This window comes from Leptonychotes weddellii, chromosome 3 (assembly GCF_054177405.1).
Source record: "Leptonychotes weddellii isolate Sample4059 chromosome 3, ASM5417740v2, whole genome shotgun sequence".
Taxonomy (NCBI): domain Eukaryota; kingdom Metazoa; phylum Chordata; class Mammalia; order Carnivora; family Phocidae; genus Leptonychotes; species Leptonychotes weddellii.
In genome coordinates, this window is record NC_138371.1 from 10,369,637 (window position 1) to 10,396,143 (window position 26,507).

Sequence of the window (26,507 nt, forward strand, 5' to 3'; positions counted from 1 at the left end):
TTTTTTTAAAAATGAGTTATTAATTATTTATGTTTTCAAGTAAATCAGTCTGTTAATCTAATACTTTAGTAACTTTTGTATCTTTGTTTTCCGGGATGTTAGGGTCCAACTGGTGTTCCTGGATTTCCAGGTTTGGATGGCATACCTGTAAGTATCCTTAAATTTTTTCCATTTTTTTTTTTAAAAGGAAAAGCACTCATCAAAGCCCTTAAAATCACATTTTATCTCTCACTATGTATATTTATTTGGCAAACTCTTCTTTATTTTCTCCTGGTAGTACATGGAAGGATGCTTGCATTTTAATGTTGTGTAATAACTTTGAGACCAAAACACTACTTGAAAAGCAAGGTTTTCAAACAGATTAGAGAAAAACATTCCAAAATCTAAGCTACATGTACTTGCCATGTTCTAGAAATAAATGTATACTCATAGTGAAAGTTTTTATTTGCTGGTTAGTTTTAACAGAGGAAGGGGGCTTAATCTCTCATTTCTAATATGAAAACCAAATGAAAGGAGAGAAAGGTGTTTCAAGGGCTTTATAATCCATTAGAGTCTTTCTAAGGATTTTTAAAAAGGTGCTCTCCCAAATCTCTCAGAATATTCCAAACTAAATTAATTTCAGTTGGACTATATTAAAATTTATCTGTATTTTTAATGCGCTACATAGTACTTGTGGGTGGGAAGGAAGTTTCACAAATTCAATAACACGTGAGTCAAAGTTGCCATAATTTGGGTACCCATATTGCAGAAACTTTGTGTTACAGTATTCTTGCAAAAACACCTCACTCATCAGCTTGTTTCTTACAGGGGCACCCAGGGCCTCCTGGATCCAGAGGCAAGCCTGGCATGCACGGCTATAATGGTTCACGAGGTGATCCAGGGTTTCCAGGAGAGAGAGGAGTTCCTGGCCCAGGAGGCCCCCCAGTAAGACCCCCACAGCTCATCCTAAGGGGAATCTTAAGTGAAGGGCTCTACAAGGGGCACGAGCTTGATGTGTTCAAGAAACAGTGTTCATACAAGTGTGCTGGGAGCATGGTGAACAAATGGGGGTGGCTGGAGGGTGAAGACAGAGAGGTGTGCAAGACCCAGAGCTCTTGGGCCTTGCACACTGTGGGGGGAGTTTCTCTACATGCCATGGGAAGGCACCGGGGGGGTTACAAGGAAGGAAGCAGTATGATCTGATTGATGTTCCATTAAGATGCTCTAGGCTGTCGTGCGGACAATGGATAGTAAGGGAAGGAGTGGGGAGGTCAGTAAGCAAAACTTCCATTGTTTATCATTCAGGGTTCACAGCAGACTCATAAACCCACTAGGTATTTCAAACAGGAAGGCATTTCATAGAGGGAATTTGACACATATTGGAAAGGTTGGAGGAGTGGAATTCAGGGACCACTGCTGGACTGTGATTCCAAGGGCTTGCACTTAGCTGAGATCCAGCAGCCAGGAGGCTTTCCTGCACATGACCACTGCCTCCCACCCCCATGTCCAGACACCGGCAAACAAGCACTCAAGTTTCTAACCTTACCTGCTTGGCAGTAACGACAATACAGGAAGAGGATGTCTTCCTTACTTCTGCCTTCCAAATCTCATAAGCACATCTCCTCGGTGGACCCTAAGTCCCATTTCAGCTGCAAAGGGGTCTGGGAGATGTAGTTTTAGCTTTCTCATCCCCATTATGCAATAAGAAAAAGGGAAGGCGTTTGAATGGATGTTTAGAAACAGTTGACAATATCCAGCACTTCAGAAAACGTTACTGCTTTTAGGTATTTTTTTATTCAGAAATGTGGACTTTTATTTAAATATGAATTTAGCAAGAACTATTCTTTCCTGTACCCCTGATATTCCCTTTCTCTCTCTTTTCCTTTTTCTCACATAAAGATTGGAGATGATTTGGCCTTTTAAAACTGGTTTTCTGAGACTTCAGGAGCCTTTCCACTTCCCTGTAAATACTATTTCCCAAGATTCCTTCTAAAAGGTTTTCTTATCATCACCACTGTAATCATCCTGCTTTCTCCTCATGGGTTTTCCATTTGCTCTCAATTCTAGTGTGACTGACCTGAACACAGAACTCAAAAACAATTTCCAAATTTACATCTTTCTTTAATACCAAGGAAGAACAACAACCATCTTCTGTAGTTAAGCTTCTCAACCACCCTTTGTTTTCAAACTCAGCCATTTGAAGGCTCAAGTGCAGTCTGGTGAATGCACGTTTCTTAAGATCTTCAAATTGGGTCAAACCCCATTCTGCTGAGTGTCCATGAATGTTCAGAAGAGGAGGAGTTCTCGATTTTAGCTTTCCCACAGCGTGCCGTGGTGACCACGATACTGAAGTTTGCCGTAATGGTGTCTTCGCAAAGCAGCTTTCTTCCCCTTGGCCCATTTCATTTACAGTCGGTCCTCACTTTGCCCAGTAGTGTGAGGCATGAAGAACGACCATGCAAGCTGGCCCCACACAAGCAACCTTAACATCCAATGGGAAAAAGTAGTATTGTTCCATGACCTCTAATACGTTTTGTTAAAATATTAAAAACTCTCCTCATGTGAGTTATAAATACATAGGGAAAATTAAAAAAAAACTAATATTGATTTAGTACACTGTCATTTAAAACATACACAGTGAGAATCGAAGTGTCTCAGGTCTTTGAAAACACTTACCAAGAGTGTTTTGAACAGTGCCTTCTGGCCGTGTAACTTACAATAATGAAGTGACTACGTCTTTCTGTGCTCTGGTGAACTGTCATACTTTTTCTGAGTTTGGATCAGCTTTTAGTGCTGTGAACTGTATCTCAGAGTCCCTTTGTGATGAGGGTCTTGAGCCTGCGCCATGTCCTCTGGCAATCTTTAACCTTTTTGTCCCAGCCATTTCCCTTTTTTGTGTTGAGAACTGTCTTCATGGAGTCCCTCTGGCTCAGAAGTTTCAACATTCCACGATTGCTCAGTTATTTCTTCTAAGACTCCACTTACATTCTGTCTGAATTTTACTGCCAGCTTTATCATTTTTCATTCCCTCACTTATTTTCATCTTTGGTGGCCAGTTGCCTCTTGCGGTGGGGTCTATTTTCATGAAATATCATTTGGGTTTATCACTGGGAGATAAGGAGGGAACACAACTACACACTTTGCTTGTGTGTGTGCGTGCATGCACGCATGCGTTTGCGCCTACTGACTCACAGATGTGCAATGATCAATCATTAACAGACTGAAAAGAGTGATGGGACCAGGGATCATGATTCCCATCTGTTACTTATCTATGTCGATGAGCTAGTGGTGTACTCAGTTAATAGAAGGTGGTAACTGAAATTTGAACCATTTTGTTGGAGGACTGGTGCTATTTAACTTAACTGTGGAACTAAAACTCATGCATATTGGAACTGTGTGAAGCAAGGACTGCCTGTGTAGGCCCATCTGATTTCTCAAGGGAAACAGTTGCTGTAACTTACCATAAAAGCCTTAAGTGTCTCCCATTGGAAGCACAGTCAGGACTTTTCCAGAAGGGATTAACTTTGAAATCTGCATGTCCTGCGCGGGAGCTTGATACATGAAGATGGTAGAATTCTTATGTGATAACCAAGTTAAGATATGTTAAGATATCCAGTAGGCAATCTTTGGGGGAAAAAAGAATATATTGAGTTATTTCATTCACTTTTTAAAAATACTCTCAGTAAGCTTGCAGCTGCTTACAAAAACCTTCCAAAAAGAAGATATGTTTTTAAAAGTCAATCTTACAAGAATACAGAGGCTCTATTTTGAACACAACAACTGAAATGAATGAAATCAATTTTTAAAAAACGATGTCTAGGGCATAAATTATTAACTGACAATTGCAAAATTATTTACTTGTAAGAATAATACATATGAATTATTGTGTTTGAGGAAAAATGTAATTTTCCTGTTGAATAATTAGTAAATGGCTATGTATATTATTATATAATGTAACACATATATTATATATTTATAACATATGTGTATATTAATAGATACTCTGTCTTTGCAGATTCATTAATAGATCTTAACTGAATATTGAATAAATATGTATGAGAACCTTAGGATGATAGCAATAATGAAGAGAAAAAAGAAATCTCCACTAGTAAAACATGACTATAATGGTATTTTACTGGTAATATTTCATACAAAAAAGAAAATGCTGAAGTAGTAATATGCTTTTTTCCCCCTCTTAAGTGAATATTTTATTTTCAGGGCCTTCCTGGGGAAAGTGGAGAAAAAGGAAATTCAGTGTTCATTTTAGGTGCCATTAAAGGTATTCAGGTAAGATTTATGATTATGGTGGGTTGAAAAAAATTATTTTTCCATCTAGGTAAACCCAGCCAGGAAACACATGGACATATCTCTTTTGAAGTGTCATGGAGCACACTGTTTTTTTTTTGTTTTAAGATTTTATTTATTTATTTGAGACAGAGAGAATGAGAGAGACAGAGAGCACATGAGAGGGGGGAGGGTCAGAGGGAGAAGCAGGCTCCCTGCCGAGCAGGGAGCCCGATGCGGGACTCGATCCCGGGACTCCAGGATCATGACCTGAGCCGAAGGCAGTCGCTTAACCAACTGAGCCACCCAGGCGCCCTGGAGCACACTGTTTTTATCATTACCCTGCCTCTCTTGATGGCACCATACTTCTTGTGTGAAGGTACTTGGCTTTAATTGCTCTGGCTGTAAATTCCAGTATCTCCTAACTGTTCTTGCAAAGTGTGACAGATACAGTTATTTCAGGGTTTCTCAGTCTTGGTACTATTGGCATCTGGGGCCAGATAATCATTTGTTGTGGGTGCTGACCCCGTGCATTGTAGGATGTTGAACAGCATCCCTGCCTTTACCTACTAGATGCCAATAGTATCCCCCCCCCCCAAATAATATCTCCAGATATTACCAAATGTGCCCTGGGAAGAAAAATCACCCCAGCTGAGAAGCACTGATTTATTTGTAGATAGAATGTTGTAATGATAATACTTACCATCCAGGATAAGAGAAGTCACCACTTTTGAACTTGAAAATTATGGAAACCTTCTAGCACTATCCTGGGTAAATTAAATGCTTTTGTGTTTTTGTATACAATGATAGACAAACATTCAGAAATAAACTCTTGAATGACCACCTATATCTCTAATATGAGTACCCTGAATAAGCAGAAGATCAGTAGATATAAATCAAGAGGAAAAATATGGTACATTTGCAAAACATGGTCATTTCTCTCAAGGAAGAATATTCTACAACAGTTAGATAAAACTTAAGTTTCTGCTGTTAGACCCTAAGTTTCACCTGAGTGGTGATTCCTTTAGTGAGCTCACAGTATTCATTTGTAACCTCTGAGCCTATTCACACTTGTTAAGCAGCAGGAACTATGCTTTTGTTTATGGCTTAAATGATATGTTAAGCTTAGCATCAAAAGCAGGGTCATTCTAGGAACCAGTATGGTGTATTAGAAGGAGTAAATGACCCTTACCAACCACTGTGACTTTGGGCAACCCCCTCAACCTCTCTGAGCCTCATTTTCCTTATTTGTAAAGGAAAATAAAGTAATATCTACCCTGCCTTCCTCTCAGTGCTGATGATCCATTGTAATAATTTATATGAAAACACGTCAACTATAATGCACTGTACAATAATAGTCATGATGAGTTTTTAAAATTTAAATTCAGTATAGTTGACATAAAGTATTTTATTAGTTTCAGGGGTAGAATTTAGTGATTCATTAGTTGCATATAATACCCAGTGCTCATTACATCAAGTTCCCTCCTTAATGCCCATCACCCAATTATCCCTTCCCCCCACCTACCTCCCCTTCGGCAACCCTCAGTTTGTTCCCATAGTAAGAGTCTCTTATGGTTGGCCTCCCTCTTTGATTTCATCTTATTTTATTTTTCTTTCCTCCCCTATGTTCATCTGTTTTATTTATTAAATTCCACATATGAGTGAAATCACACGGTATTTGTCTTTCTCATTTCGCTTAGCATAATACCCTCTAGTTCCATCCATGTCATTGCAGATGGCAAGATTTCATTCTTTCTGATGGCTGAGTAATATTCCATTGTGTGTATATACTACATCTTCTTTATCCATTCATCTGTCGATGGACATCTGGGCTTGTTCCATATTTTGGCTATTGTGAACATTGCTGCTATGAACATTGGGGTGCATGTGCCCCTTTAAATCACTATGTTTGTATCCTTTGGATAAATGTCTACTAGTGCAATTGCTGGGTCATACAGTAGCTCTCTTTTTAACTTTTTGAGGAACCTCCATACTGTTTTCCAGAGTGGCTGCACCAGTTTGCATTCCCATCAACAGTGCAAGAAGGTTCCCCTTTTTCCACCTCCTCATCAACATCTGTTGTTTCCTGAGTTGTTAATTTTAGCTATTCTGAACAATTTTAGTCATGATGCGTATTTTTTTTGCAATAGTGCAAGAAAGAATAAGTGAGATAGAAGGAGAAGTGGATATAGAGAATTCCTCATCTTAAAGAGAAACAGAAGATCCCAAATAAAAATGGTCTGCAGAGGGGCACCTGGGAGGCCAGTTGGTTAAGTGTCTGACTCTTGATTTCGGCTCCAGTCATGATCTCAGAGTTGTGAGATTGAGCCCCACTTAAGATCCTCTCTCCTACTCCCTCTGCCCCTATCCCTGCTCTCTCCCTCTCTAAAAAACAAAAAAAAGGTCTGCAGATCAATAACCTTAGAGAACCAGTACTTTTAAGAGCTCATATCTACTTCACAGCCATTTGGATGGTTATTTAAAAAAACCCAGAAAATCCAAAGTGTTGACAATTATAGGGAGAAATCTGAGCTCTTCTGCATTGCTGGTGGGAATGGCATTGGTACCGCTGCTCTGGAAAATGGTATGATGGCTCCTCAAAAAATTAAATGTAGAATTACCTTATGATCCAGCAATTCCATTTCCAGGTATATACCCAAAAGAAATGAAAGCAGGGTCTCAAACAGATATTTGTACACCCATGTTCCTAGTAGCATTATTCACAATAGCCAAGAGGTGGAAGCAACCCAAGTGCCCATTGTTGGATGAATGGATAAACAGAATGGGATCTATACATACAACCCAGTATTATTCAGCCTTCAAAAGGATGGGAATCGTGACACCTGCTATAATGTGGATGAAGCCTGGAGGTCATCATGCTAAGTGACATAAGCTAGTCACAAAAGGACAGATAATGTATGATTCCACTTATATGAGGTTCCTAGAGTAGTCACATTCACAGAGACCAAGAGTAGAATGGTGCTTGCTAGGAGCCAGGGGGAGGGGAAATGTATTTAATGGCTCCAGTTTCCACCAGGGAAGAGGAAAATGTTCTGGAGATGGAAGAATGTGATGGTTGCACAACAGTGTGAGTGTACTTCACACCGCAGAATTGTACACTTCAAAAGGGCTAAAATGCTAACTCTTATCTTATGTAGACTTTATCATATATTTTATATTAAAAAAGAAGCTATATTCAAGAGAATATACACCCTTTGATTCTTTTTTTTTCAGCTACTTTTATTTTTATTTTTTTGTTATGTTAATCACCATACATTACATCATTAGTTTTTGATGTAGTGTTCCATGATTCACTGTTTGCATAGAACACCCAGTGCTCCATGCAGAACGTGCCCTCCTTAATACCCATCACTGGGCTAACGCATCCCCCCACTCCCCTCCCCTCTAGAACCCTCAGTTTGTTTCTCAGAGTCCATAGTCTCTCATGGTTCATCTCCCCCTCCGATTTCCTCCCTTCATTTTTTCCTTCCTACTATCTTCTTCTTTTTTTTTTTTTTTTAACATATATGAATTGTGTAAGACTGTTAATCACAGACCTGTCCCTCTGAAACACCCTTTGGTTCTTTAAAGCACTGTAGATGCGCACAGAGGCAGGTGCAAGAGAATTTCCATAAGAATTCCCTTTACATCTACTCTAGGGGGATAAAAAGCAGCAAAGTGTCTATTAGGGGAGGCAAGTTCTGGCAGTTAGACCAGAGACAGTTAAACTGTGATCAAATGGGACCACTGGATTGAGAATTTAGATTGTAAATGGAAAGATGAAAGTCTCACCTTGACTCCATGTCATCACGACTCGAGCAATCTTTGGTTTCAGCCAAGTAGAAGCAGGATTCTGGGGTTAGGAATGGACACAGAAAGTCCTTTCCACAGAGCCCTCCACGGGTGTCAATGCCGGACAATCGAACAGCCTGCACGGACAGTCCAAATAATTCCTGTGTGGACTCCTCCTTTTACGTCATGTGTGTTTTAGGAAAGTGGTGTCGCTCTTCTAAAGCAGTGCATCGTTCCTATTGCAGGGCAACAGAGGGGACCCAGGACCTCCTGGCTTGCCGGTAAGTCTCCCAAGCAGGCCCTGTGCTTCTCTTTGCTCCTCGGTCAGCCTGTGGTCTGCACTGTTTGCATCCTAGCAGGACCAGCTGCATCATTTACAGAGCACACCGGTGTAAAATCAAAGGGTAGATCTCTTGCTCAAAAATTATTAAGAATTTCAAGGTAGTGCCAGAAGAGCGTTAAATCAGGCATGAGCCCCTATGTGACCACACAGGTCCCAGGCCCGTGGAACTGTCCTGGAGTCTCAGCAAGCTTCTACTTACCTTCCTCTTCTGTCTTTTAATGATCATTTGGCATTATTCGGGGACATACAGTCTCTTAATATTTGGGAAGCTAAGTTTCCCTCAAGTCTACCTAAATAATACAGGTCAAGTAGAAATGATTTTCTCTGTACTATTCTGCCTGCTGAATCAGTAAGTGTGTGTTGCATTTAATTTTTTGCTTCATCTTTATCTCCCTGAAATTTGTAATTCAGTGATTATATTAGTGTTTGCAATTAATGAACCAGTGTTCACAAGATTAAAATTGAAAGTAGTTTGCCTCCAAATTGATTAATATATATAATTTTTGCTTGGTAACTTCTGGCTGTAGACAGGATTACTCTCCCACATTACTTTCCTCGCTATCCCTGAAGCGAGGGTAATCGATGTAATCGATGAGATACTTTCGTGTCACTGTTAAAATAAATACCAATTCATCCTCCTAGAGAGAGTAATTTCTTGCATACTCGCAAATTATTTGATGTGGGCAGGTTTGGCGGGAGAACAGAGAGCCTCTCTCCACACTTCTAGGAACGCACAGCTATAACCCCTCCTTGTGAATTTGTGTGGAATTATGCTACAACCTATGTGTTACAGAAAGTGGTGGCTGAGTCACCACCTTAATCTTGAATTGGGGGCATTTCTATTCACATTAATCTGATGGGACATCTTTTAAAAACATAACGAAGAGTATAAATACATTCATATTTTAAAATCAATTATTAATTAATATGAATATTTTAAAAAACATCCCGATGTATGTCAAAGTTGTAACATTTATGCAATTTAGGAATAGCTGGTAACAAGTTTTCTTTGTGCTCTACTTTTGCTATTACAAGATTTATTTGCAAACAAGTAGATTGATTTCTCGGTCTTAATTCAATCCTAAACATAGGAGTTGGTCACACCTGCCAGAGTGCTGCTATCATGGACCTTTTAATGGCCGTGTCAACTGCGGTGAAGGTGCTCCTGCTACAGGGCAGGTGTGTCTGTGACCGTGATTTCTTTGGAGGTTTTTATCCACTTGGGATTACACGTAGGTTTTGCTGTGAACGATGAGTTTGAGTTTTGGTAACCAATGCACTGACTGTTCTCATGTTTAGGGATTGAGGGGGGCAAGAGGACCGGCGGGCCCAATGGGACATCCGGGAGAGCCCGGGTTAGCCGTAAGTAGAGCACTGCTCGTTCTGTCCCTCTAAAAACCTGGCCTGGATGTTTAAATTAAACAAACAAACAAACAAAAAAGGCAAATTGCAGCCATGGGTGGGGCGCAGGTGGGTCATTTGAGAGGTTATCACTGATGAATCCACGTACGCCCCCCATCACCAGGGTGAGTTTATCGTGAAGCATGGGTCCCCAGGGCAACAAGGAGCCCAGCTGTGAGGGGCAGTCCAGTAGGCATGTCTTAAAATTCAGGGTTTCCTAAAGAGGAACTTGGGGCAACCAACGCCGACACATTGTGATTTCTGTGACTGATAAATTGATTTGTGCATTTTTGCCCTTGATTTAGGGTGCTCCAGGCCATCCTGGGAGACCGGGCTTGAAGGTGGGTGGTCATGAGTAACATGCAACAAATAGAGACTGTCCGTGTCCAATGAGCTAAGTGACTGCTGAGCTCTGTCTGAATTATGTCTTTCCCTTAGTAGACTTCCCCAAATACTTTGTAAACTTCAATTAATTGCTTAACCAGAAGTCTTACTTGTTTGTAATTACCTTTTTAATATTCAAAAGCAATTACATTTTTTTTTTTCCTTTTCTTTCCCAGGGTAATCCTGGCGTGGGAGTCAAGGGGCAAATGGGAGACCCGGTAAGAATCCCCTTTCACCCGGAGGAGCAGGTGCTAAAATGCATGTGCTGCCCAGGTGGCAGAGGCTGTTTTGATTATCACTTAAATTGTGTTCATTATCCAGTCGCTGCCCAATTTTATGGCCGAGAATTTTTTTGCTGAATTATTATGGCGCCATTACCCTTGACCGTAAAATGACAGTTCTGACAAAATTTAACACTAAATTCAAGTTAATGTATATGACGCATTTTACCCTAGCAAAAAGAGATTGAACATTTCTGATAATTTAGTATATCGCAGGGACAGTTTGTTTAATTACTGGTTTGTGTGGCTTAATTTCACAAATTTCCTCAGAATCCTAAACTCCGCCCATAAATACAAGTATAAATACCTGCAAACAAAAGCATTTAGCGATAGTCTCCCACTCCCTCCCACCTCACACCCATCCTCACCGTCCCTTCCCTCCCTCCCTCACACCCACAGTCCTTTCTGCTGAGGCAGGAAACTTAGCAAAGATAAGCTTTAGAGAGGTATTTTAAGATGGCAGCTCATCTGCAAACAATCTGAATGGCTACCGATTGGCAAGTGGCTCATGCCACAACTGTGGGCAAGGAGATATTGAACGTCTACTCTGTGCCAAGCAAGGACTGGTGCTGGACGTGGGGAGTTAGTAAGACAGACCTGATCCCACTTGCGTGGAGTCCCAGTGCGGTTGGGTAAGTTATGGTACAGCCATTGAACAAAATGACTCGATTGCCCGAAATATATTGGAAGACATCACGATGTGCAGATGTGCCTATGGTATAATGTTGATCAGAAAGCACAGGTTACAAAAGTAGAAGCTCAATTTTGTAAAAACAACGCGAGACATTAAAATAGACACTTACAGGGGCGCCTGGGTGGCTCAGTCCTTAAGCGTCTGCCTTCGGCTCAGGTCGTGATCTCAGGATCCTGGGATCGAGCCCCGCACCTGGCTCCCTGCTCGGCGGGAAGCCTGCTTCTCCCTCTCCCACTCCTCCTGCTTGTGTTCCCTCTCTCGCTGTGTCTCTCTCTCTGTCAAATGAATAAATAAAATCTTTAAAAAAAAAAAATAGACACTTAGAGCAGGATTTTACAACGTCGATACTGCTATTTCCTTGTTGTGGAGGCTGTCCTGTGCATTGTAGGGTAGGATAGTTAGCTGCATCCCTGGCTTCTACCCACTAGATGCCTGAAACAGCCCTTCCTCCCCAGGGGTGACAACCTAAAATGTGTCACGACCTTGCCAGATGTCCCTGGGGGGAGTAGTATGTCCAGTTGCTTACCCCCTCACCTTAAAAACCACTGACTTAGAGAAATGACTGAAAGGAAACACACTACAACAAGGTTTTTCAGTCTTGGGAAGTCGGGGACCCCTGAGAATGTGCTTGTCGAAGCCCCAGAGGCTCATGCAGCCCGGCTTGAGACTCTCCGCCTTGTGGAGCGAGGCAGGCTATGCTGGTTTTGGGACCTCAGCACCCGTGCAATCAGATGCTGTCGCAAATTCAGGCCATAGAATCATGTGGAAATGTTTGGCTATGAGGCGGCCATTCAGATGATTCAAAATAGGCTTATTTTCATTCTTTTGGATTATCTGCTAAAGGAAGACACCATTTTGAAATTTTGATGCAGGACTCTCAGATGGGCAAGAACGTGTTTGCCCACGAAACGTTACCCCAAGCGGTTGCTGCTGGTTTGTCCTAGGTGATGTGATTATGGGTCGTCTACATTTTGTTCTTCATGATTTATGTTCCTTGCACTTCTGATTAAATGAATGTCTGGTACTTTTTCAATGTGAAAAATAGTGGCATGACCAACATTTTGAAGAGGCTCCCTTGCTTGTCAGCCGTTACGGGTTTCGGTCAGGCTCATTACAGCGGCAAGAATAAGAACGGTTGTGTTTACCAGCGCACGTTACTCACTTGCGTACGCATCGTTTAAGCGTTTGTTCAATCATTCGTTCACGTAACAGACGTCTTCAGAACAGCCGTTACAACAACACTGTGTTAGGTCCTGGGGTACAGCGACAAAAAGAAGCCAGCGTCCCTAACCCGGTTCTTCTGTAGTTTCCAGGGGGTAGGTAGGCATTGAAGTGCAGGCTGTCTTACTTCATTTACACTGGAAATAGTATTCTTCTTCCCCAAATCCCACTTACCAAAAACATTAATGGCTTAATAATCATATATTTGAGAATCTTCTTTGTTCCACTCAGCGTAGTAAGTACTAAGCATTTTATGTGCATTATCTATTTAATGAAATAGAATACTTTGAAGAAGGCGGCAATATAACCCCCATTTCACAGAGAAGGAAAGTGAGATTCAGAGGAATCAAGGAAAAAAGGCTAAGAGAGATTTTAAGGAATTTGTCCGAAATAGCAGTCAGTCAGGGCCTGGTTTGCAAACCCAGGTGACCGGCTCTATCACCTGCTCTTAACTGTGTCTCAGTGCAGAATAGTAGATACAGTCCGAAAAGTAAAAAATAGTTATCTGCTAGTTAAGGGTGAGAATTTATGCTTATTTATGACAAACCCAATTCAAGCGACATTTTATTCCCAAGAGAGTAACGTTTCTAATGACATAAATGACAACTTTTGGCTAATTACTTTATACAGAGAGTTTAAACATATTATTGAAAACAAATTGGAAATAACCTAAATCTGGGGCGCCTGGGTGGCTCAGTTGGTTAAGCATCTGACTCTTGATTTTGGCTCAGGTCATGATCTCAGGGTGGTGAGATCGAGCCCCATGTCAGATTCCGCACTCAGCAGGGAGTCTGCTGGAGATTCTCCCCACCCTCTGCTTGTGTGAGCACTTGCTCGCTCTCTCTCTCTAAAATAAATAAATCTTAAAAAAAAGAGATAACCTAAATCTAACCAGAGTGGAATGGCTTAATAAATGATAGCATATTCTTATGATAGGCACTAAAAATCAGGTTTTTGAAAAATTTCTAATAATATGGAAAATGTGCAAAAAATAGTATTATAAAAGACAAACATAAAATTATTTTAAAATTTAAAACTTTAAAAAATATAAAAATAAAAACCCTACTGTGTATTTTAAATTATGTTTACATATGTTATATAGCATTCTGATTATATTTTAAATTGTATTTAACATCTCATTTGGTTACATATACATGTATATACATATGTACATTATTTGCATACATGTATGTTTATAGACACATCCACACAAGCACACACATCACAAAGATTTATACCAAAGTTTTATTTTTTATTTATTTTAAAGATTTTATTTATTTGAGAGAGAGCGAGCACAAGCAGTGGGGAGCGGCAGGCAGAGGGAGAAGCAGGCTCCCCGCTGAGCAGGGAGCCCAATGCGGGGCTCGATTCCAGGACCCTGAGATCATGACCTGAGCCAAAGGCAGATGCTTAACCAACTGAGCCATCCAGGCGCCCTATACCAAAGTTTTTTTTTTTTTTTAAAGGTTTTATTTATTTATTTGACAGAGAGAGACACAGTGAGGGAGGGAACACAAGCAGGGGGAGTGGGAGAGGGAGAAGCAGGCCTCCCGCGGAGCAGGGAGCCCGATGCGGGGCTTGATCCCAGGACCCTGGGATCATGACCTGAGCCGAAGGCAGGCGCTTAACAACTGAGCCACCCAGGCGCCCCTATACCAAAGTTTTTTTTTTTTTTTTTTAAGATTTTATTTATTTATTTGAGAGAGAGAATGAGAGAGAGAGAGCACATGAGAGGGGGGAGGGTCAGAGGGAGAAGCAGACTCCCTGCTGAGCAGGGAGCCCGATGCGGGACTCGATCCCGGGACTCCAGGATCATGACCTGAGCCGAAGGCAGTCGCTTAACCAACTGAGCCACCCAGGTGCCCCTATACCAAAGTTTTAATAGAGATTGCTGACGGTAGGATTAGGAATCACTTTTGTTTTTGAAACTTATTTTTAATGATAAATATCATTACTTATAAAAAACAATAAATACTTCAAATTACATGACGTATTGGCCATGATTTATATTTTAAATCCATGACACACGGGATTGCATGCATTATATCATGATACGTGGGTGAAAATCTTCACTTCAAATCTTATTTCAAAATAAAGTTAATATGAAATTCCTACTATCTTGATTTTTTTGAAAGGGTGAAGTTGGCCAGCAGGGTTCTCCTGGACCCACCTTATTGGTACAGCCACCTGATTCTTGTCTGTATAAAGGAGAAAAGGTAATTGCCAATCCATATGTTTCCTGGATAAAGTAGTAACAGCCAGCATTTCCTGAACATGCCCCTGTGCCAGCAAAGTGCTGGGCACCTGCAGGCATCGCTGCATTAATCCCAAAGCAACCTCAGCAGATTGGTACTGCTAGTAGTCCCATTGTACAGACGTGAAGAATGAGGCTTAGAAAAGTTACCCGTATTCTCAAGTTTATTCAGTTGCTGAATCACAGACCTAGCGTGGGCTGCTAAACCCGTGACGTGTCCCCCAGTGTCCCCCATTGACACTGTATTTGATATATGGGCTGAAAGGACCACACGAAGCCCAGTTGTTATTACATATGGGCTTGATGTTTTGATGATTGAAAAGGTAGCAGGTGCATAGTACTGGGCACGAAATAGACTCCTGGTGAATATCACGTCCTCTGCCAGCCTGCAGTACGGATGTTACTGATGCCACCTGAAGATTCTGTTGTCAATTTTCAGTTACTGGATTAAATTTCACTAATTTGATCAAAATGAGCCACTCCTCTCGAGGACGACATTCCCAGCTTGGATCTGCTGCCCTGGCTCCGTGGTGGTCACACCCCCTGCACCCCACGAAGCTACAGCTCTCACACAGAGCTGGCCTGAATTGTGTCAGCTTTATAAATGCACCTGGACCTTAGTCGCTAACTAGCAACAACTGAAGAGTAATCCTTTATTTTAAAAATTAGTAAAATGTCTTTCTCTGTTTGACTTATTTCACTCAACATAATACCCTCTAGTTCCATCCACGTCGTTGCAAATGGCAAGATCTCATTCCTTTTGATGGCTGCATAATAGACTCTGAAAAACAAACTGAGGGTTCTAGAGGGGAGGGGGGTGGGAGGATGGGTTGGCCTGGTGGTGGGTGTTGAGGAGGGCACGTTCTGCATGGAGCACTGGGTGTTGTGCACGAACAATGAATCATGGAACACTTCATCTAGAACTAATGATGTAATGTATGGGGATTAACATAAGAATTAAAAAAAAATTAGTAAAATGTTTCTTGAAAGAGAGAATTTCTGAAAGACATGGCATTCACTATGTTAAATAATAAGAGTTAAATAATAAGAGACTGATTATATTCAGTGTGATTTTTAGGGCATAAAAGGAATGCCTGGCATGACTGGACCTCCAGGACCACCGGGACCCAAGGTAGTTTATTAAAATACCCTTTTTTATTTGATGATACGATATCTTCATTAAAAATTTTTTTGCATGGTCTTTATCATTGCTTTAATGCTAATATATGTTACTCGAAGTTTTCACTATTTTATCCTGATTCCGTAGGGCATCTCTTCTAAGGTGGTTGTTTTCGTTAAGCTGCTGGCAAGAATTTTTATCTCTCATTTTGTGTTTACATTCCATGTTGCTGAAATATTGTTGCTTGAACACCTCCAAATGTTGTCATCTCTTTTAAGGGAGAACCTGGAATTGGGGCAAAAGGAGAGAAGGGTATCCCTGGGTTCTCAGGACCTCGGGTAAGGATCGTTCATGCCATTCAGGCTGCCCCTAACATCAGTGAGTTGGAGGCCTTCCTCTCTCACATTTTTACAAAACTAGATCTATATTTCTAACAACTCAAAAGTAGAGATTTTCTCAAATAGGAACAATACATTTTGGACAAAAATTATGTCATAGCTAAATGCCCCAACAAGACATCCCTTCCAGTGACATCGTTTAGATAAAATGGGCAAGCGGAAGATAGAATTGGTGGGAAGTAACAGGATCGTGGCATTTCCTTCCACAACTGGGGCTCAGTGTCACTGTGATAGCAGCTTGGAATTGTTCATTTAAGCCTACTTGATAAAAGAGGGTACTGATCTCGGGGCAGTAGCTACCAAAAACTATAGCATCAGGACTCAAACATCACCAAACATGCCACTAATGGGGTCACCATTGACAGGGTCACTCTAGAGGCCAGAGCCCCCATGGGCAAGGGCCCTGAGTTTATTTGGCTCCAGATTCAGTAGTTAATGGGATGACATTGGCTTCCATGGTAATTTTTTTGCTGGTAATGCACAGAGTGCCTATTAATTTCTACACAAATTATATTGCAATGATTCCAAAAATATTTAGCCCAGTGCAAGCATTAGGGTAAATAAGTTAAAACACAAGAACAACAACAACAAAAATATGTTCTTACTTTAAATCACTGGCAAGGACGTGAATTTTTAAAGTAAAACTGAAGATCGGTTGAAATAGCAAATGTTAAAAAGAAACAGACTCTATTTTATATGTATTTCCTTTTATTCAGCTACCTTTGCAGACGAGTTGAAATATCCATAAAGCAGTTTCATAAGATGAAAAATAATGCATTGAACTGGTTTCAAGCACTTGGATTTGATTCTGCTTGTGTTGATTTTTGTGAATTTATTAGGGTGATCCCGGTTCCTATGGATCTCCAGGTTTTCCAGGAGTAAAGGTAAATGCACACAATTATAGAGATGATAAGTACATTTTTATTCAAAAATGCAATTCAGTGTATTCAAAAGTTGTACTAGGGCATGCAAGTATGCACACACTAATTGGAAAAGGAGACACATTTATTTTGCAAATTGCAGAATCTAGCTGTAGATGCAAAAACTAACACCCAAAACTGTCTGATACAACCCAAAAGCAGTGTTAAGATTTTGCACAGAATCTCAGTGAGTATGTGTCATTCAAATTAAACAAGAATGAGATAATTTGTCACCCAGTCAGATTTTTCTTTTAAAGGCATGTTTGTGGTTATTTGTAGGGGGAACCAGGACTATTTGGAGAGCCTGGATCATTTGGATTTCTTGGCCCAAAGGTAAAAAGGCAGGTGTATTTGAGTACAGCCTGGTAAAATTCTGTATCCCTTATGTTAACTAATTCCTTTTAAAAAATACTTGAATCATTCAAAAACATAACTTTTAAAAGAGACAGAGTTAATTGTATATGTATTACTCCAGTGCATGTTGTAATGATTATGTTTTGCATTTGAGAAAGTGTTCAACCTTTTGAAGGTGAATAGTAACAGAAGTTTCAAGAATTCCATGAGGATTATAATCAGATGGAGCAGTGGAGAGCTCCTGACTTTTTCTAGTGCATTTTTTTTGTCTTTCCTTTGTACCTCTGTGACCTCACATCCAGCATTTGCTCAGGACCAGCCATGGTGGCAGTAAGGGGACACAGTTGAGGGCGACAGTATTTGCTGTTAAAATAAGATGTAGATTCAGGTTTTATAGATGAATAGACTATTTGTCCTAAAGTGCCAAGTTCAACGTGAATGCTCATAGGACATCTAAAGAAACTTCATGGTTTCAGAGGTATCTAATTTATGAGCACGAAATCGTTTTTTGGGAATTAATTTTTTTTCTTTTGTGAGAGTTTTGTCAGTTGGTCATCTTCTGCTTGTAGGTGGGAGGCTGGGTGCCTTTGTTATCCCAGAACTCCATGAACCATTCATGTTTCCAGTCAGCCTATAATCTTCATTTCTTATATGAATGCACTCTTGTTCCTTCCAATAGTTATGGGCAGCATGAGAAAAATACTAATATTTCTAAGAAAAGCATATGAATGAATGATTTCAGGGGGATCCCGGAGACCGTGGGTACCCAGGACCACCAGGGGTTTTGGTAACTCCATCTCTTCCACTCAAAGGTTTGTGTTCAGTTTGGTTCCTTCATAAATTATTAGGAAATGGGATTTGGGTGCCCTGACAGAAGAGTCTGGCCCAGTATTTCTGTACATTGCATATCTGGTATGCTAAATACATTAATTTTAGCAAGAATATATAATTTACAGGTGCCAGTAGATAGGTGCATCTGAATCATCTCTATGGGCATACGACTCCAAATGTGATTTTAGGATGCAGAAACTGTTATCTTACCTTTACAAAAGTAGGGGTTTTTTTAATTGCTAAACCATTTGATTAAGACCTACTGAGATGCTGCCTCCAAGAAAAAAGTGACCCATATCACTGAGAGAGACAGTGCTTCCCCCAGTTCATGTGTTTGCAGAGCAGGGGCAGCTGAAGAAGGGGGTTCTAGTTTGAGATCCTGCATTTTTTTTTTTTTAAATGTCGGGAGAAATCGCAAGAACAGTCTCTTAGTTGTGCTCAACCAAGTCTTACAAGAAGTAATTGTGTGTGAATTTTAAAGTGTATGTATATAGTTATTACATTGACATGTGTTGTTGTTTTGGGCAGGCCCTCCAGGGGATCCGGGGCACCCTGGCCGCTACGGAGAAACGGGGTCTGTTGGACCACCTGGTCCTCCCGGCCCCTCCGGTCCACCAGGGGAGGACTGTGCAGGTAGAACTCCACTGGCTCTTACACGCCAGGTTTCCTACATCCTCATCCTCAACTCTAGCTGATACTGAGATCAACTAGGAGCGTTTCAGAAAAACTCATGACTGTCCCGGCCCCCAGGCCAAGCATGTTGGGCTCTCTGGGACGTGGATCTAGGTGTCTGCTATTATAAAAGCACCTCCTATTTCTAATGGACAGCTGGACTTAAGAGCCACTGAACTCAAACCAATGAGTGGTTTCCTTGGAAGAAAGCCAGGCTCCTCAGCTGCACCTCAGAAATATTCAGTCAGCATCTCGGGGCAGCGGGGAGGTGAGGAATATGTGTGGGTAAGAAGCATCCCGCAAGATTGTCACAGGCAGATAAGATTTGGAAATGGGTGCCAGGGTAGAATGTTTTTTCAGGTCTTAAAACCCTCTTGGAAGGCTCTCCCTGTCGACATCTGTTCGTTAAAATTGAGTTCCTCTCCTATGTGAAAGGCGCAAATCAGATTATGAATTTAAAAATGTAAATATTAATTAAAAAATTTAAAAAATGAAATGTGATTCAGCCTTAGTTAAGAAACCAAAACCAAAACAAAAGTCCTCACCTCCCCGCCCCCCCAAATCTGCACCCCCTCCAAAAACAAACAAACCAAGCAAAAACACCTTAGAACTCATGGTAATAGTGGAGGAAGAGCCTGGGAAAGAATCCTATTGATAGAGGACTTTGAACTCCTTCAAGTGCTGTGCTAACTGATATTCCCAAGTAAGATTAGGAATAGAAGTTTAGAGGATATTTGCATTCTGTGAACTCAGGAGAACTGATTTAACATGCGAAGAGAGAGTCTTGAATAGATATAATTTTATCCAGTCTGTGTCTCTTGTTATATTTACTGAGAAGGAGTAAGAAGTTTCCTGAGATTCATCTGTTAACTACCAAGTTCTTTAACTATCCCCGATTCTAGCTTCCACTTTGTGGGATCTGATAACCCACTACAAAGGGGGGCAAAGCTTTGTTTAGTTGACTTAACTGTAGATACTGTGGCCTTGGCTTAATTGACCAAGGACTATAAAAGTCATAGAGAGAGTACTCAGCTGGTCAGGAATCATTAGCACCTGGTCTTAGATATCTCCTTTCGGGCTTGTTCATAATAAAATAGGGGTTCCAACAGATTGAAATAAAAACCCAGTGGGAGTAAGCAACACATATGTCTAGCGGACTGAAAACCGAATGTAATAGAAAGACTCTTACTTCCACAAGATTTTTAAAAAGAATTAACCCAGTGGCTTTCAAATTTTGACTACAATCCATTATAAAAAATACATTTTATATTATATTGCATTTACATTGCATTGCACACACATACATGTATCCACATACACATACGATTAAAATACAAATTTCAAAAGAAAAAAAGAAACACAAATTTCACAAAATAATACCTTTTTGTGTATGACATATTATATTTTCTGTGCCACTTTTTTCTTTTGAAAAAAAATTTTTAATGCTGGCCACAACTTAATTGATTTCATGGGTGGTCAGGGCTGCTATATGCCAGACACTGTAACCCATTTTCCCTGTTGAAAGGTGGTTGAGGATTTTCCATGGCACCGGGACAAGATACCAGGTAGCGTCCAGGTCCATCCAATGACCGTAGGGGTTTGGAGACGGGTCTTAGGAATGACATGAAGACAAGATGGCAGCCAAGTCCACAGGAGCACATTTCATTTAAGTACACCAATGTCTATAGCCTTTATTATACATATTTTATAATCATCTAAAGTATTTACCATGAGATAAGCAGGAGTTTGGAGTTAGATACCTGTGACTGAATCCCAGCCTTGCCCCACTTCATGTAGTATACTGAAATAGATATGCATTTACACTATGGACTAAAAACATTCCATGTTCTACTACATACAAACTGTGTGATCTTGGGCATTTACTAAACCTCTCTGTGCCTCAGTTTTCTCATCCTCAGAGGGCAGTTCTCGTTGGGGTTGAAAGAAGTAATATGTATACAGTTCTTAGAATGTTAGCTATTATTATTACTCATGTGTGGCCTAAATTTTCTGTGCCTTATCTATAAGGTACAAACTTTTTGCAAGGTTGTTTGAGGAGTAAGGATGACGTTTGAAAGTGTATGTAAAGACCCAGCACGTGCACACAATAATGAATGCTGCTAATTTGGCTAGAGTGCCACTTACTGATTACTGACAGGGTTTCAGTTGTCTATTGCTGAAAAAACTACCCAAACCTTAGTGGCTTAAAACAACAACCAGCTTATTACCCCTCACTCTGTGGTTCAAGAGTTCAGGAAGGGCTAAGCTGACCAATTCTAGATAGAGATGTTCCTATGGTGGCAGCCACGTAATGGCCGGAACCAGAACATGAGGACTGGCTGGGCATCTCTGTCCTCTACCTTTCGTGTAGTCTCATGGCCTCTCCATCCTGCTCTGTACTTATTTAGGCGTCCTTATAGCATGGTGGCTTCAGAGCAGTGATATTGCTTCCATGGTGGCTCAGGCCTGCAATCCCAAGCATTTCGGCTCACAAGACAGAGGCTGAATCATCTTCAATGACCTAACCTTGACCTTATATATATAGTGTCACTCTTGTTGTACTTCGTTAGTCCAAACAATCACGAAAAGCTGTTACATTCAAGGGGAAGGGGACATGTCACCTTTTGCTAGGAGACCGTCAAGCTCCTACAACAGTGTGAGGGAGAAGAGCTACCATGGTGGCCATCTTTGAAAACTACGGTCTTCCACTGGGAGATTCATGCTCAGGAAGAAGGAGCTGTGAGAAGTGGTCACTCTCATAGGAAGGCTTCGAGCTGTCTTTAGCCAAAGTCCCCAGCAAGGGGGTTGGATGCCACAGGAAAGCAGGATTTAGCTCTGACGCACTCTGACCTCTGAACACACTGAGCATCTCAGCATTCCTTGAGCGTGTGCAATTACCAGCTATTGCACTAAGGTCCTTACGTGAATTATTTTATTTATTCCTCATAACAAGCCTCTGAGGTAAATACAGATGGTTAGAGAAGTTCAGTAACTTACTTAAGTACATGTGGCTGGAGAGACAGAGGCTGGGTTCAAATCCAGCGCCTCTCTGCCTCCCCACCAACCTAGGTTGCTATGAAAGGTACGGAATTCTATGTCTCACATCGCTGATATATGAGTCTGTATTTTTATTTACTGCATGTGCTAATATGTTCATTCAGATTATTTTTAACCAAATTATCAAAGTGGCAAGATTGAAAAATAGTATTTTTAATTAAATAATATGTATTTTCCCCCAATAACCCTAAATAATAGGGGAAAAGTAAGAAAATCTGATTCCTCAAACCTGTTTCCATTTGTGTGCTTATTTCAAAGAAGGTAAGGTATTTTTATGGCTGGGATATTAAGTCATTTTGAAGTACTTTTTTTTTTCCCTTTAGAAGTATTTACAGCCTAAGGAAGAATGTACTGATTTTCATTTCTTCTAAACAAGAGTTTACTCTGAGAGATATATGTGGTTTTAATTCTTGATTTCTCTTGGAGGCGTGATGGGACCTCCTGGGCCAAGAGGGCTTCCTGGTCATCCGGGATTTCCAGGGGCAGCTGGTATCCCTGGGAGAGCTGAATCCAGTCCAGGAAAGCCAGGGAACCCGGGACCACCCGGGTTGCCTGGAGCCCCAGGGCTGCAGGGACCTCCGGGATCAGATGGTAAAGTGCTCCTCGTTCACATTCATTGGCATTTATGTTGCATGTGATATTTGCAGTGTCATGCAGAAAATGTGACTTTCTAAATATTTTTAAAAGTTATCTAATATTTCATGAGCCAAGTTAGTATTATTAATAATACTAAAAAGTAGACTGATGTTAGATATCACATCAGCTACAGCATATGAAAATATTTGGTTGAACATTTAAGTGTGAATTATGAAATTTTGTAAGTGAATATGATTTTTATTTTTTAAGTGTAGTTTTAATTTTTATCAGAGGTACAGATGGACTGCTTGAGAATCAAACAGTTCTGTGAAGCCTGTTGTGAAGAACTGCCATCCCAGGCAACCCTTCTCCTGTTCCTTCCTCCCCAGGGGACATTATTTTCACACAAGTAGTTGGATTTTCTGTTATTTGACTTTCTAATGACCTTCAATGTACTTGTATTGCTATTTCTTAATTTTTTTGAGGGGGGGGCAGAGGGCGAAAGAGAGAATCCTAAGCAGGTTCCATGCCCAGAATGGAGCCCCATGTGGGGCTCAATGTCATGACCCTGAGATCCTGACCTGAGTCGAAATCAAGAGTCAGTCGCTTAACCAACGGAGCCTTCCAGGTGCCCCACTATTTTTTTCATTCTTGAGTTTGAGCCTAATCTTTTGACTTCCTTCCATAGAAGATGATCAGATCATCTGATCCCGGAGGTCCCTGCAGCCCTGGGGCTCCGGGCAACCCGGGTGGTGACTAACAACGTATAAAATAAAATTTAAAAAATAATAAAATAAAATAAAAATTTATTCAAGTGTTTCTCTGAAGATACTTCATATCTTCAGTTTTCTCCTTCTGGACTCTATACATTTGCCTGTTAGAGAATCCACCCTACGTGTCTCTTTCTCTCATCCTTATTCTTCTTCACCTTTATATTTTTCTGTAACACTTTCTAGTAGACTTCCCCAATTCCCTCTTACAACTCTGCTCCAGAATTTTTCAATTTCTGCTTTGATAATAATTTTTTTTAATTTCTAAGGGTTTTGTTGTTGCTATTGTTTTAATGTTTTCTTTTGTAGCCATATGTTCATGTTTTAGGGATGAAATGCCCTCTTTCATCTACTTTTTAAATTTTATAGTTTACTTCAAAATTTTCTTCTTGCTATGTTGTCGGTTACCTCCAGTTCTGAGGGGTCACGGTTACTGCTGTAATTTTTGAGAAGGAGATCTTAAGATTGAACTGTTTCTTTAACCAGTCATTCAGATTGAGGCATCACTGTTATTCTACTTCAAGGTACCAATTCCTGGGGCACCTGGGTGGCTCAGTCAGTTAAGTATCCAACTCTTGATTTCAGCTCAGGTCATGATCTCAGGGTCATGAGATTGAACCCTGCATCGGGCTCTGTGCAGGGCATAGAGTCTGCTGAAGATTCTCTCTCTCCCTTTCTCTCTGCTCCTCCCTCCCCTGCTCCCATGCACATGCTCTCTTTCTCTCTCTTTCAAAAAAAAGGTACCGATTCCTGAAGTCTGGGAGAGATTTCTCATGTAAATTGTGCTCTTTTTTGCCTTTCCCCACAGCCTGCTTAGATGTCAGCTTTTCAGGGTCTGCTAGGTTCTCTCATATTTTTTTGCTGTTGTTTTCTTTGTCCTGCAGGCTTATGCATTTTTATAATATTCCTGTACTATTTGCTATGTTACTGGGATTTGGGAAGGATAAGGAATTTATTGTTTGTGTTTAATGTCACCTTTAATCAGATGTCTCTGGATTTATATTTTTGTGAGCTATGTGTTATGCTTTCTTTAATTTGGTAATTATTCATAATTGGAGGAGAAAAAGATCCTTGTCATACAGTTATTTTGTTTGTTTTGTTGGTTGTTGGTTTGGTTTGGTTTGTTTGTTTTGTTGTCCGTTGCCTTGCTCTGCCACCCACTAAGTTGGGATTGAGAGTAGAATGGCTTTATTGGTGGCTGTGATAGCAGGAATATGCTGTGACATTTGTATGATCTATTTGTATATGTATGTTCTTCTATCAGAGAGAAAGAATCATGGGGAAGGAGTGGAAACAAGGTGGGCTTGAGAGGAAGATGGGAGTGCAAGAGACACTCCCACTTGTTCTCTAGAAGACATTCACAGAGACTATGTGATTCTCTCGCCCCCCTTCCCTACTGTAAAGTTATATATTGTAGTGTTGGACACCCTGGACCACAAGGAATAAAAGGCAAAGTGGGTCCTCCAGGAAGAAGAGGCTCAAAAGGAGAAAAAGGCAAGTATGCATCAAAGGTAGGATTTCCAGAAGACAGCAGCATATGGAGGGTTGGGGACATTTATGATGTGAGCAATGCGCCATTTCACTTTGATGCGTTATGTGCCTTATTTACCCCTATGAGCATTCCTTTTCATTATGTGCTTATGAGGTGATTAGAACTTACCAGAAGTCAAGTCCTTCTTTTCGTTTCTTTTTTAAAATTTTATTTATTTATTTTTATTTAAATTCAATTAGCCAACATATAGTAGTATATCATTAGTTTTTGATGTAGTGATCAATGATTCATTAGTTGCATATCACAAAATCAAGTCCTTCTATCTGAGAGTCTAAAGGAGACACTTGCCTGCTGTGAAATTTGCCTCAGGGTGGTGACTTTTTTCACGAGGTCCTTTTTATTCCTTGAAAAAGCAGAGATAGGATAGTACGGATCTTTTATTTCCCTTTCTCTCTGTGGGTCCATATTTCCCAGACTCATCAAATGTCTCTGGCTTTAGGTTTCTCCACCCTAAAGGTTGTTTAATGCCTTTTTGACCATCTGAGATAGGTGGGTATGAGAGCATAAACACAGCTGAGTTCGACTATCCTAAAGGCATTTCTTTTAGACTGAAAGTCCCAATGATTAGAAAATGCATTGTAGTGAATTATCAATTATAATACGCAATGCACTCAATAGTCCTTTTTCACGTATTAGTTTGTTTATTTGTTTAGAGTTTATGCTCCAACCCATTTTTTTTTCTGTTTCTTCAGTAGAAACTAAATAAAAGATTTTCACACTTTAAAAAATAAGATCGCTTTTTTAAAGTTCCTTTGGTAGAGTTGGATATCAACTTTCCCCCTAGAGTTTGTCAGGATGGGTTTCTTAAGACCCCAAACACCCCATTTGTCTAAAAATGATATATCTGCCCCACACAGACCATGCCTAGAAGCCCTTGCACAGTGCCCCATGCCCCCACATCACACATTATCAGAACCTTTTGTTCTTATTTCATTTCTGGTTTTGTTTAGTAAAGGCTTTTTGGGGTTTTGTGCAGGAGATATGACAAAGCTGCCTTTTATCCTCTGTCTAGGAAACACGGGGCTCTGTGCCTGTGAGCCCGGTCCCATGGGCCCACCAGGACCTCCAGGACTTCCTGGGAGGCAGGGTAGTAAGGGAGACTTGGGGCTCCCTGGGTGGCTTGGAGAGAAAGGTCACCCAGGCCCTCCTGGAGCTGAAGGATCTCCAGGACCACCAGTGAGTAGCTCTTATCAGTAACAAACTTTCTAGTTGGAAGAGACAGATAGAGATAAAATTCAACTGTCCTTCTTTCTGATGTATGGTGTGATATATATATTTTATGTCTTGAACCTATATATATATGTATATTAATGACCCAAAAAATCATCTTCATTCATTCATTCATTTATTCATTCATTCATCAAACTAATATTTATTGAACACCTACTATGTTCCAGGTGCCGTTCTAGGTGCTGGGGATACAATAAGGAGCAGAACACAGTCTCTGCCCTCCTGGGGACTCCAGGGGTTGGGTGGAGACACACTATGTAACAAATAGATGAGTGTCTATGGATGATGATGATAAAGGCCATCACCATCTAGTGTGGTTTGAGGGGCAGAGCTGGAGGAGATGAACTCAGGGGAGTGGCTGGAGGTTAGGAGGGGCTGTGGAGCATGGGGTTTG

At 40.7% G+C, this 26,507-nt stretch overlaps 1 protein-coding gene across 1 annotated transcript in view; it reads left to right on the forward strand.

The window, feature by feature from the left end:
• COL4A4 (collagen type IV alpha 4 chain) overlaps positions 1-26,507 on the forward strand; it is a 90,399-nt gene that overhangs the window by 39,049 nt on the left and 24,843 nt on the right. The window contains exons 7-23 of the mRNA XM_081815302.1: positions 103-147; positions 808-924; positions 4,198-4,266; positions 8,301-8,336; positions 9,698-9,760; positions 10,105-10,140; positions 10,360-10,401; positions 14,515-14,595; positions 15,712-15,765; positions 16,032-16,091; positions 16,991-17,035; positions 17,351-17,404; positions 18,168-18,237; positions 18,785-18,889; positions 22,412-22,576; positions 24,736-24,825; positions 25,896-26,063. Coding sequence (XP_081671428.1) covers positions 103-147; positions 808-924; positions 4,198-4,266; positions 8,301-8,336; positions 9,698-9,760; positions 10,105-10,140; positions 10,360-10,401; positions 14,515-14,595; positions 15,712-15,765; positions 16,032-16,091; positions 16,991-17,035; positions 17,351-17,404; positions 18,168-18,237; positions 18,785-18,889; positions 22,412-22,576; positions 24,736-24,825; positions 25,896-26,063 — 1,300 coding nt within the window. The remainder of the gene's footprint in view (positions 1-102; positions 148-807; positions 925-4,197; positions 4,267-8,300; positions 8,337-9,697; positions 9,761-10,104; positions 10,141-10,359; positions 10,402-14,514; positions 14,596-15,711; positions 15,766-16,031; positions 16,092-16,990; positions 17,036-17,350; positions 17,405-18,167; positions 18,238-18,784; positions 18,890-22,411; positions 22,577-24,735; positions 24,826-25,895; positions 26,064-26,507) is intronic.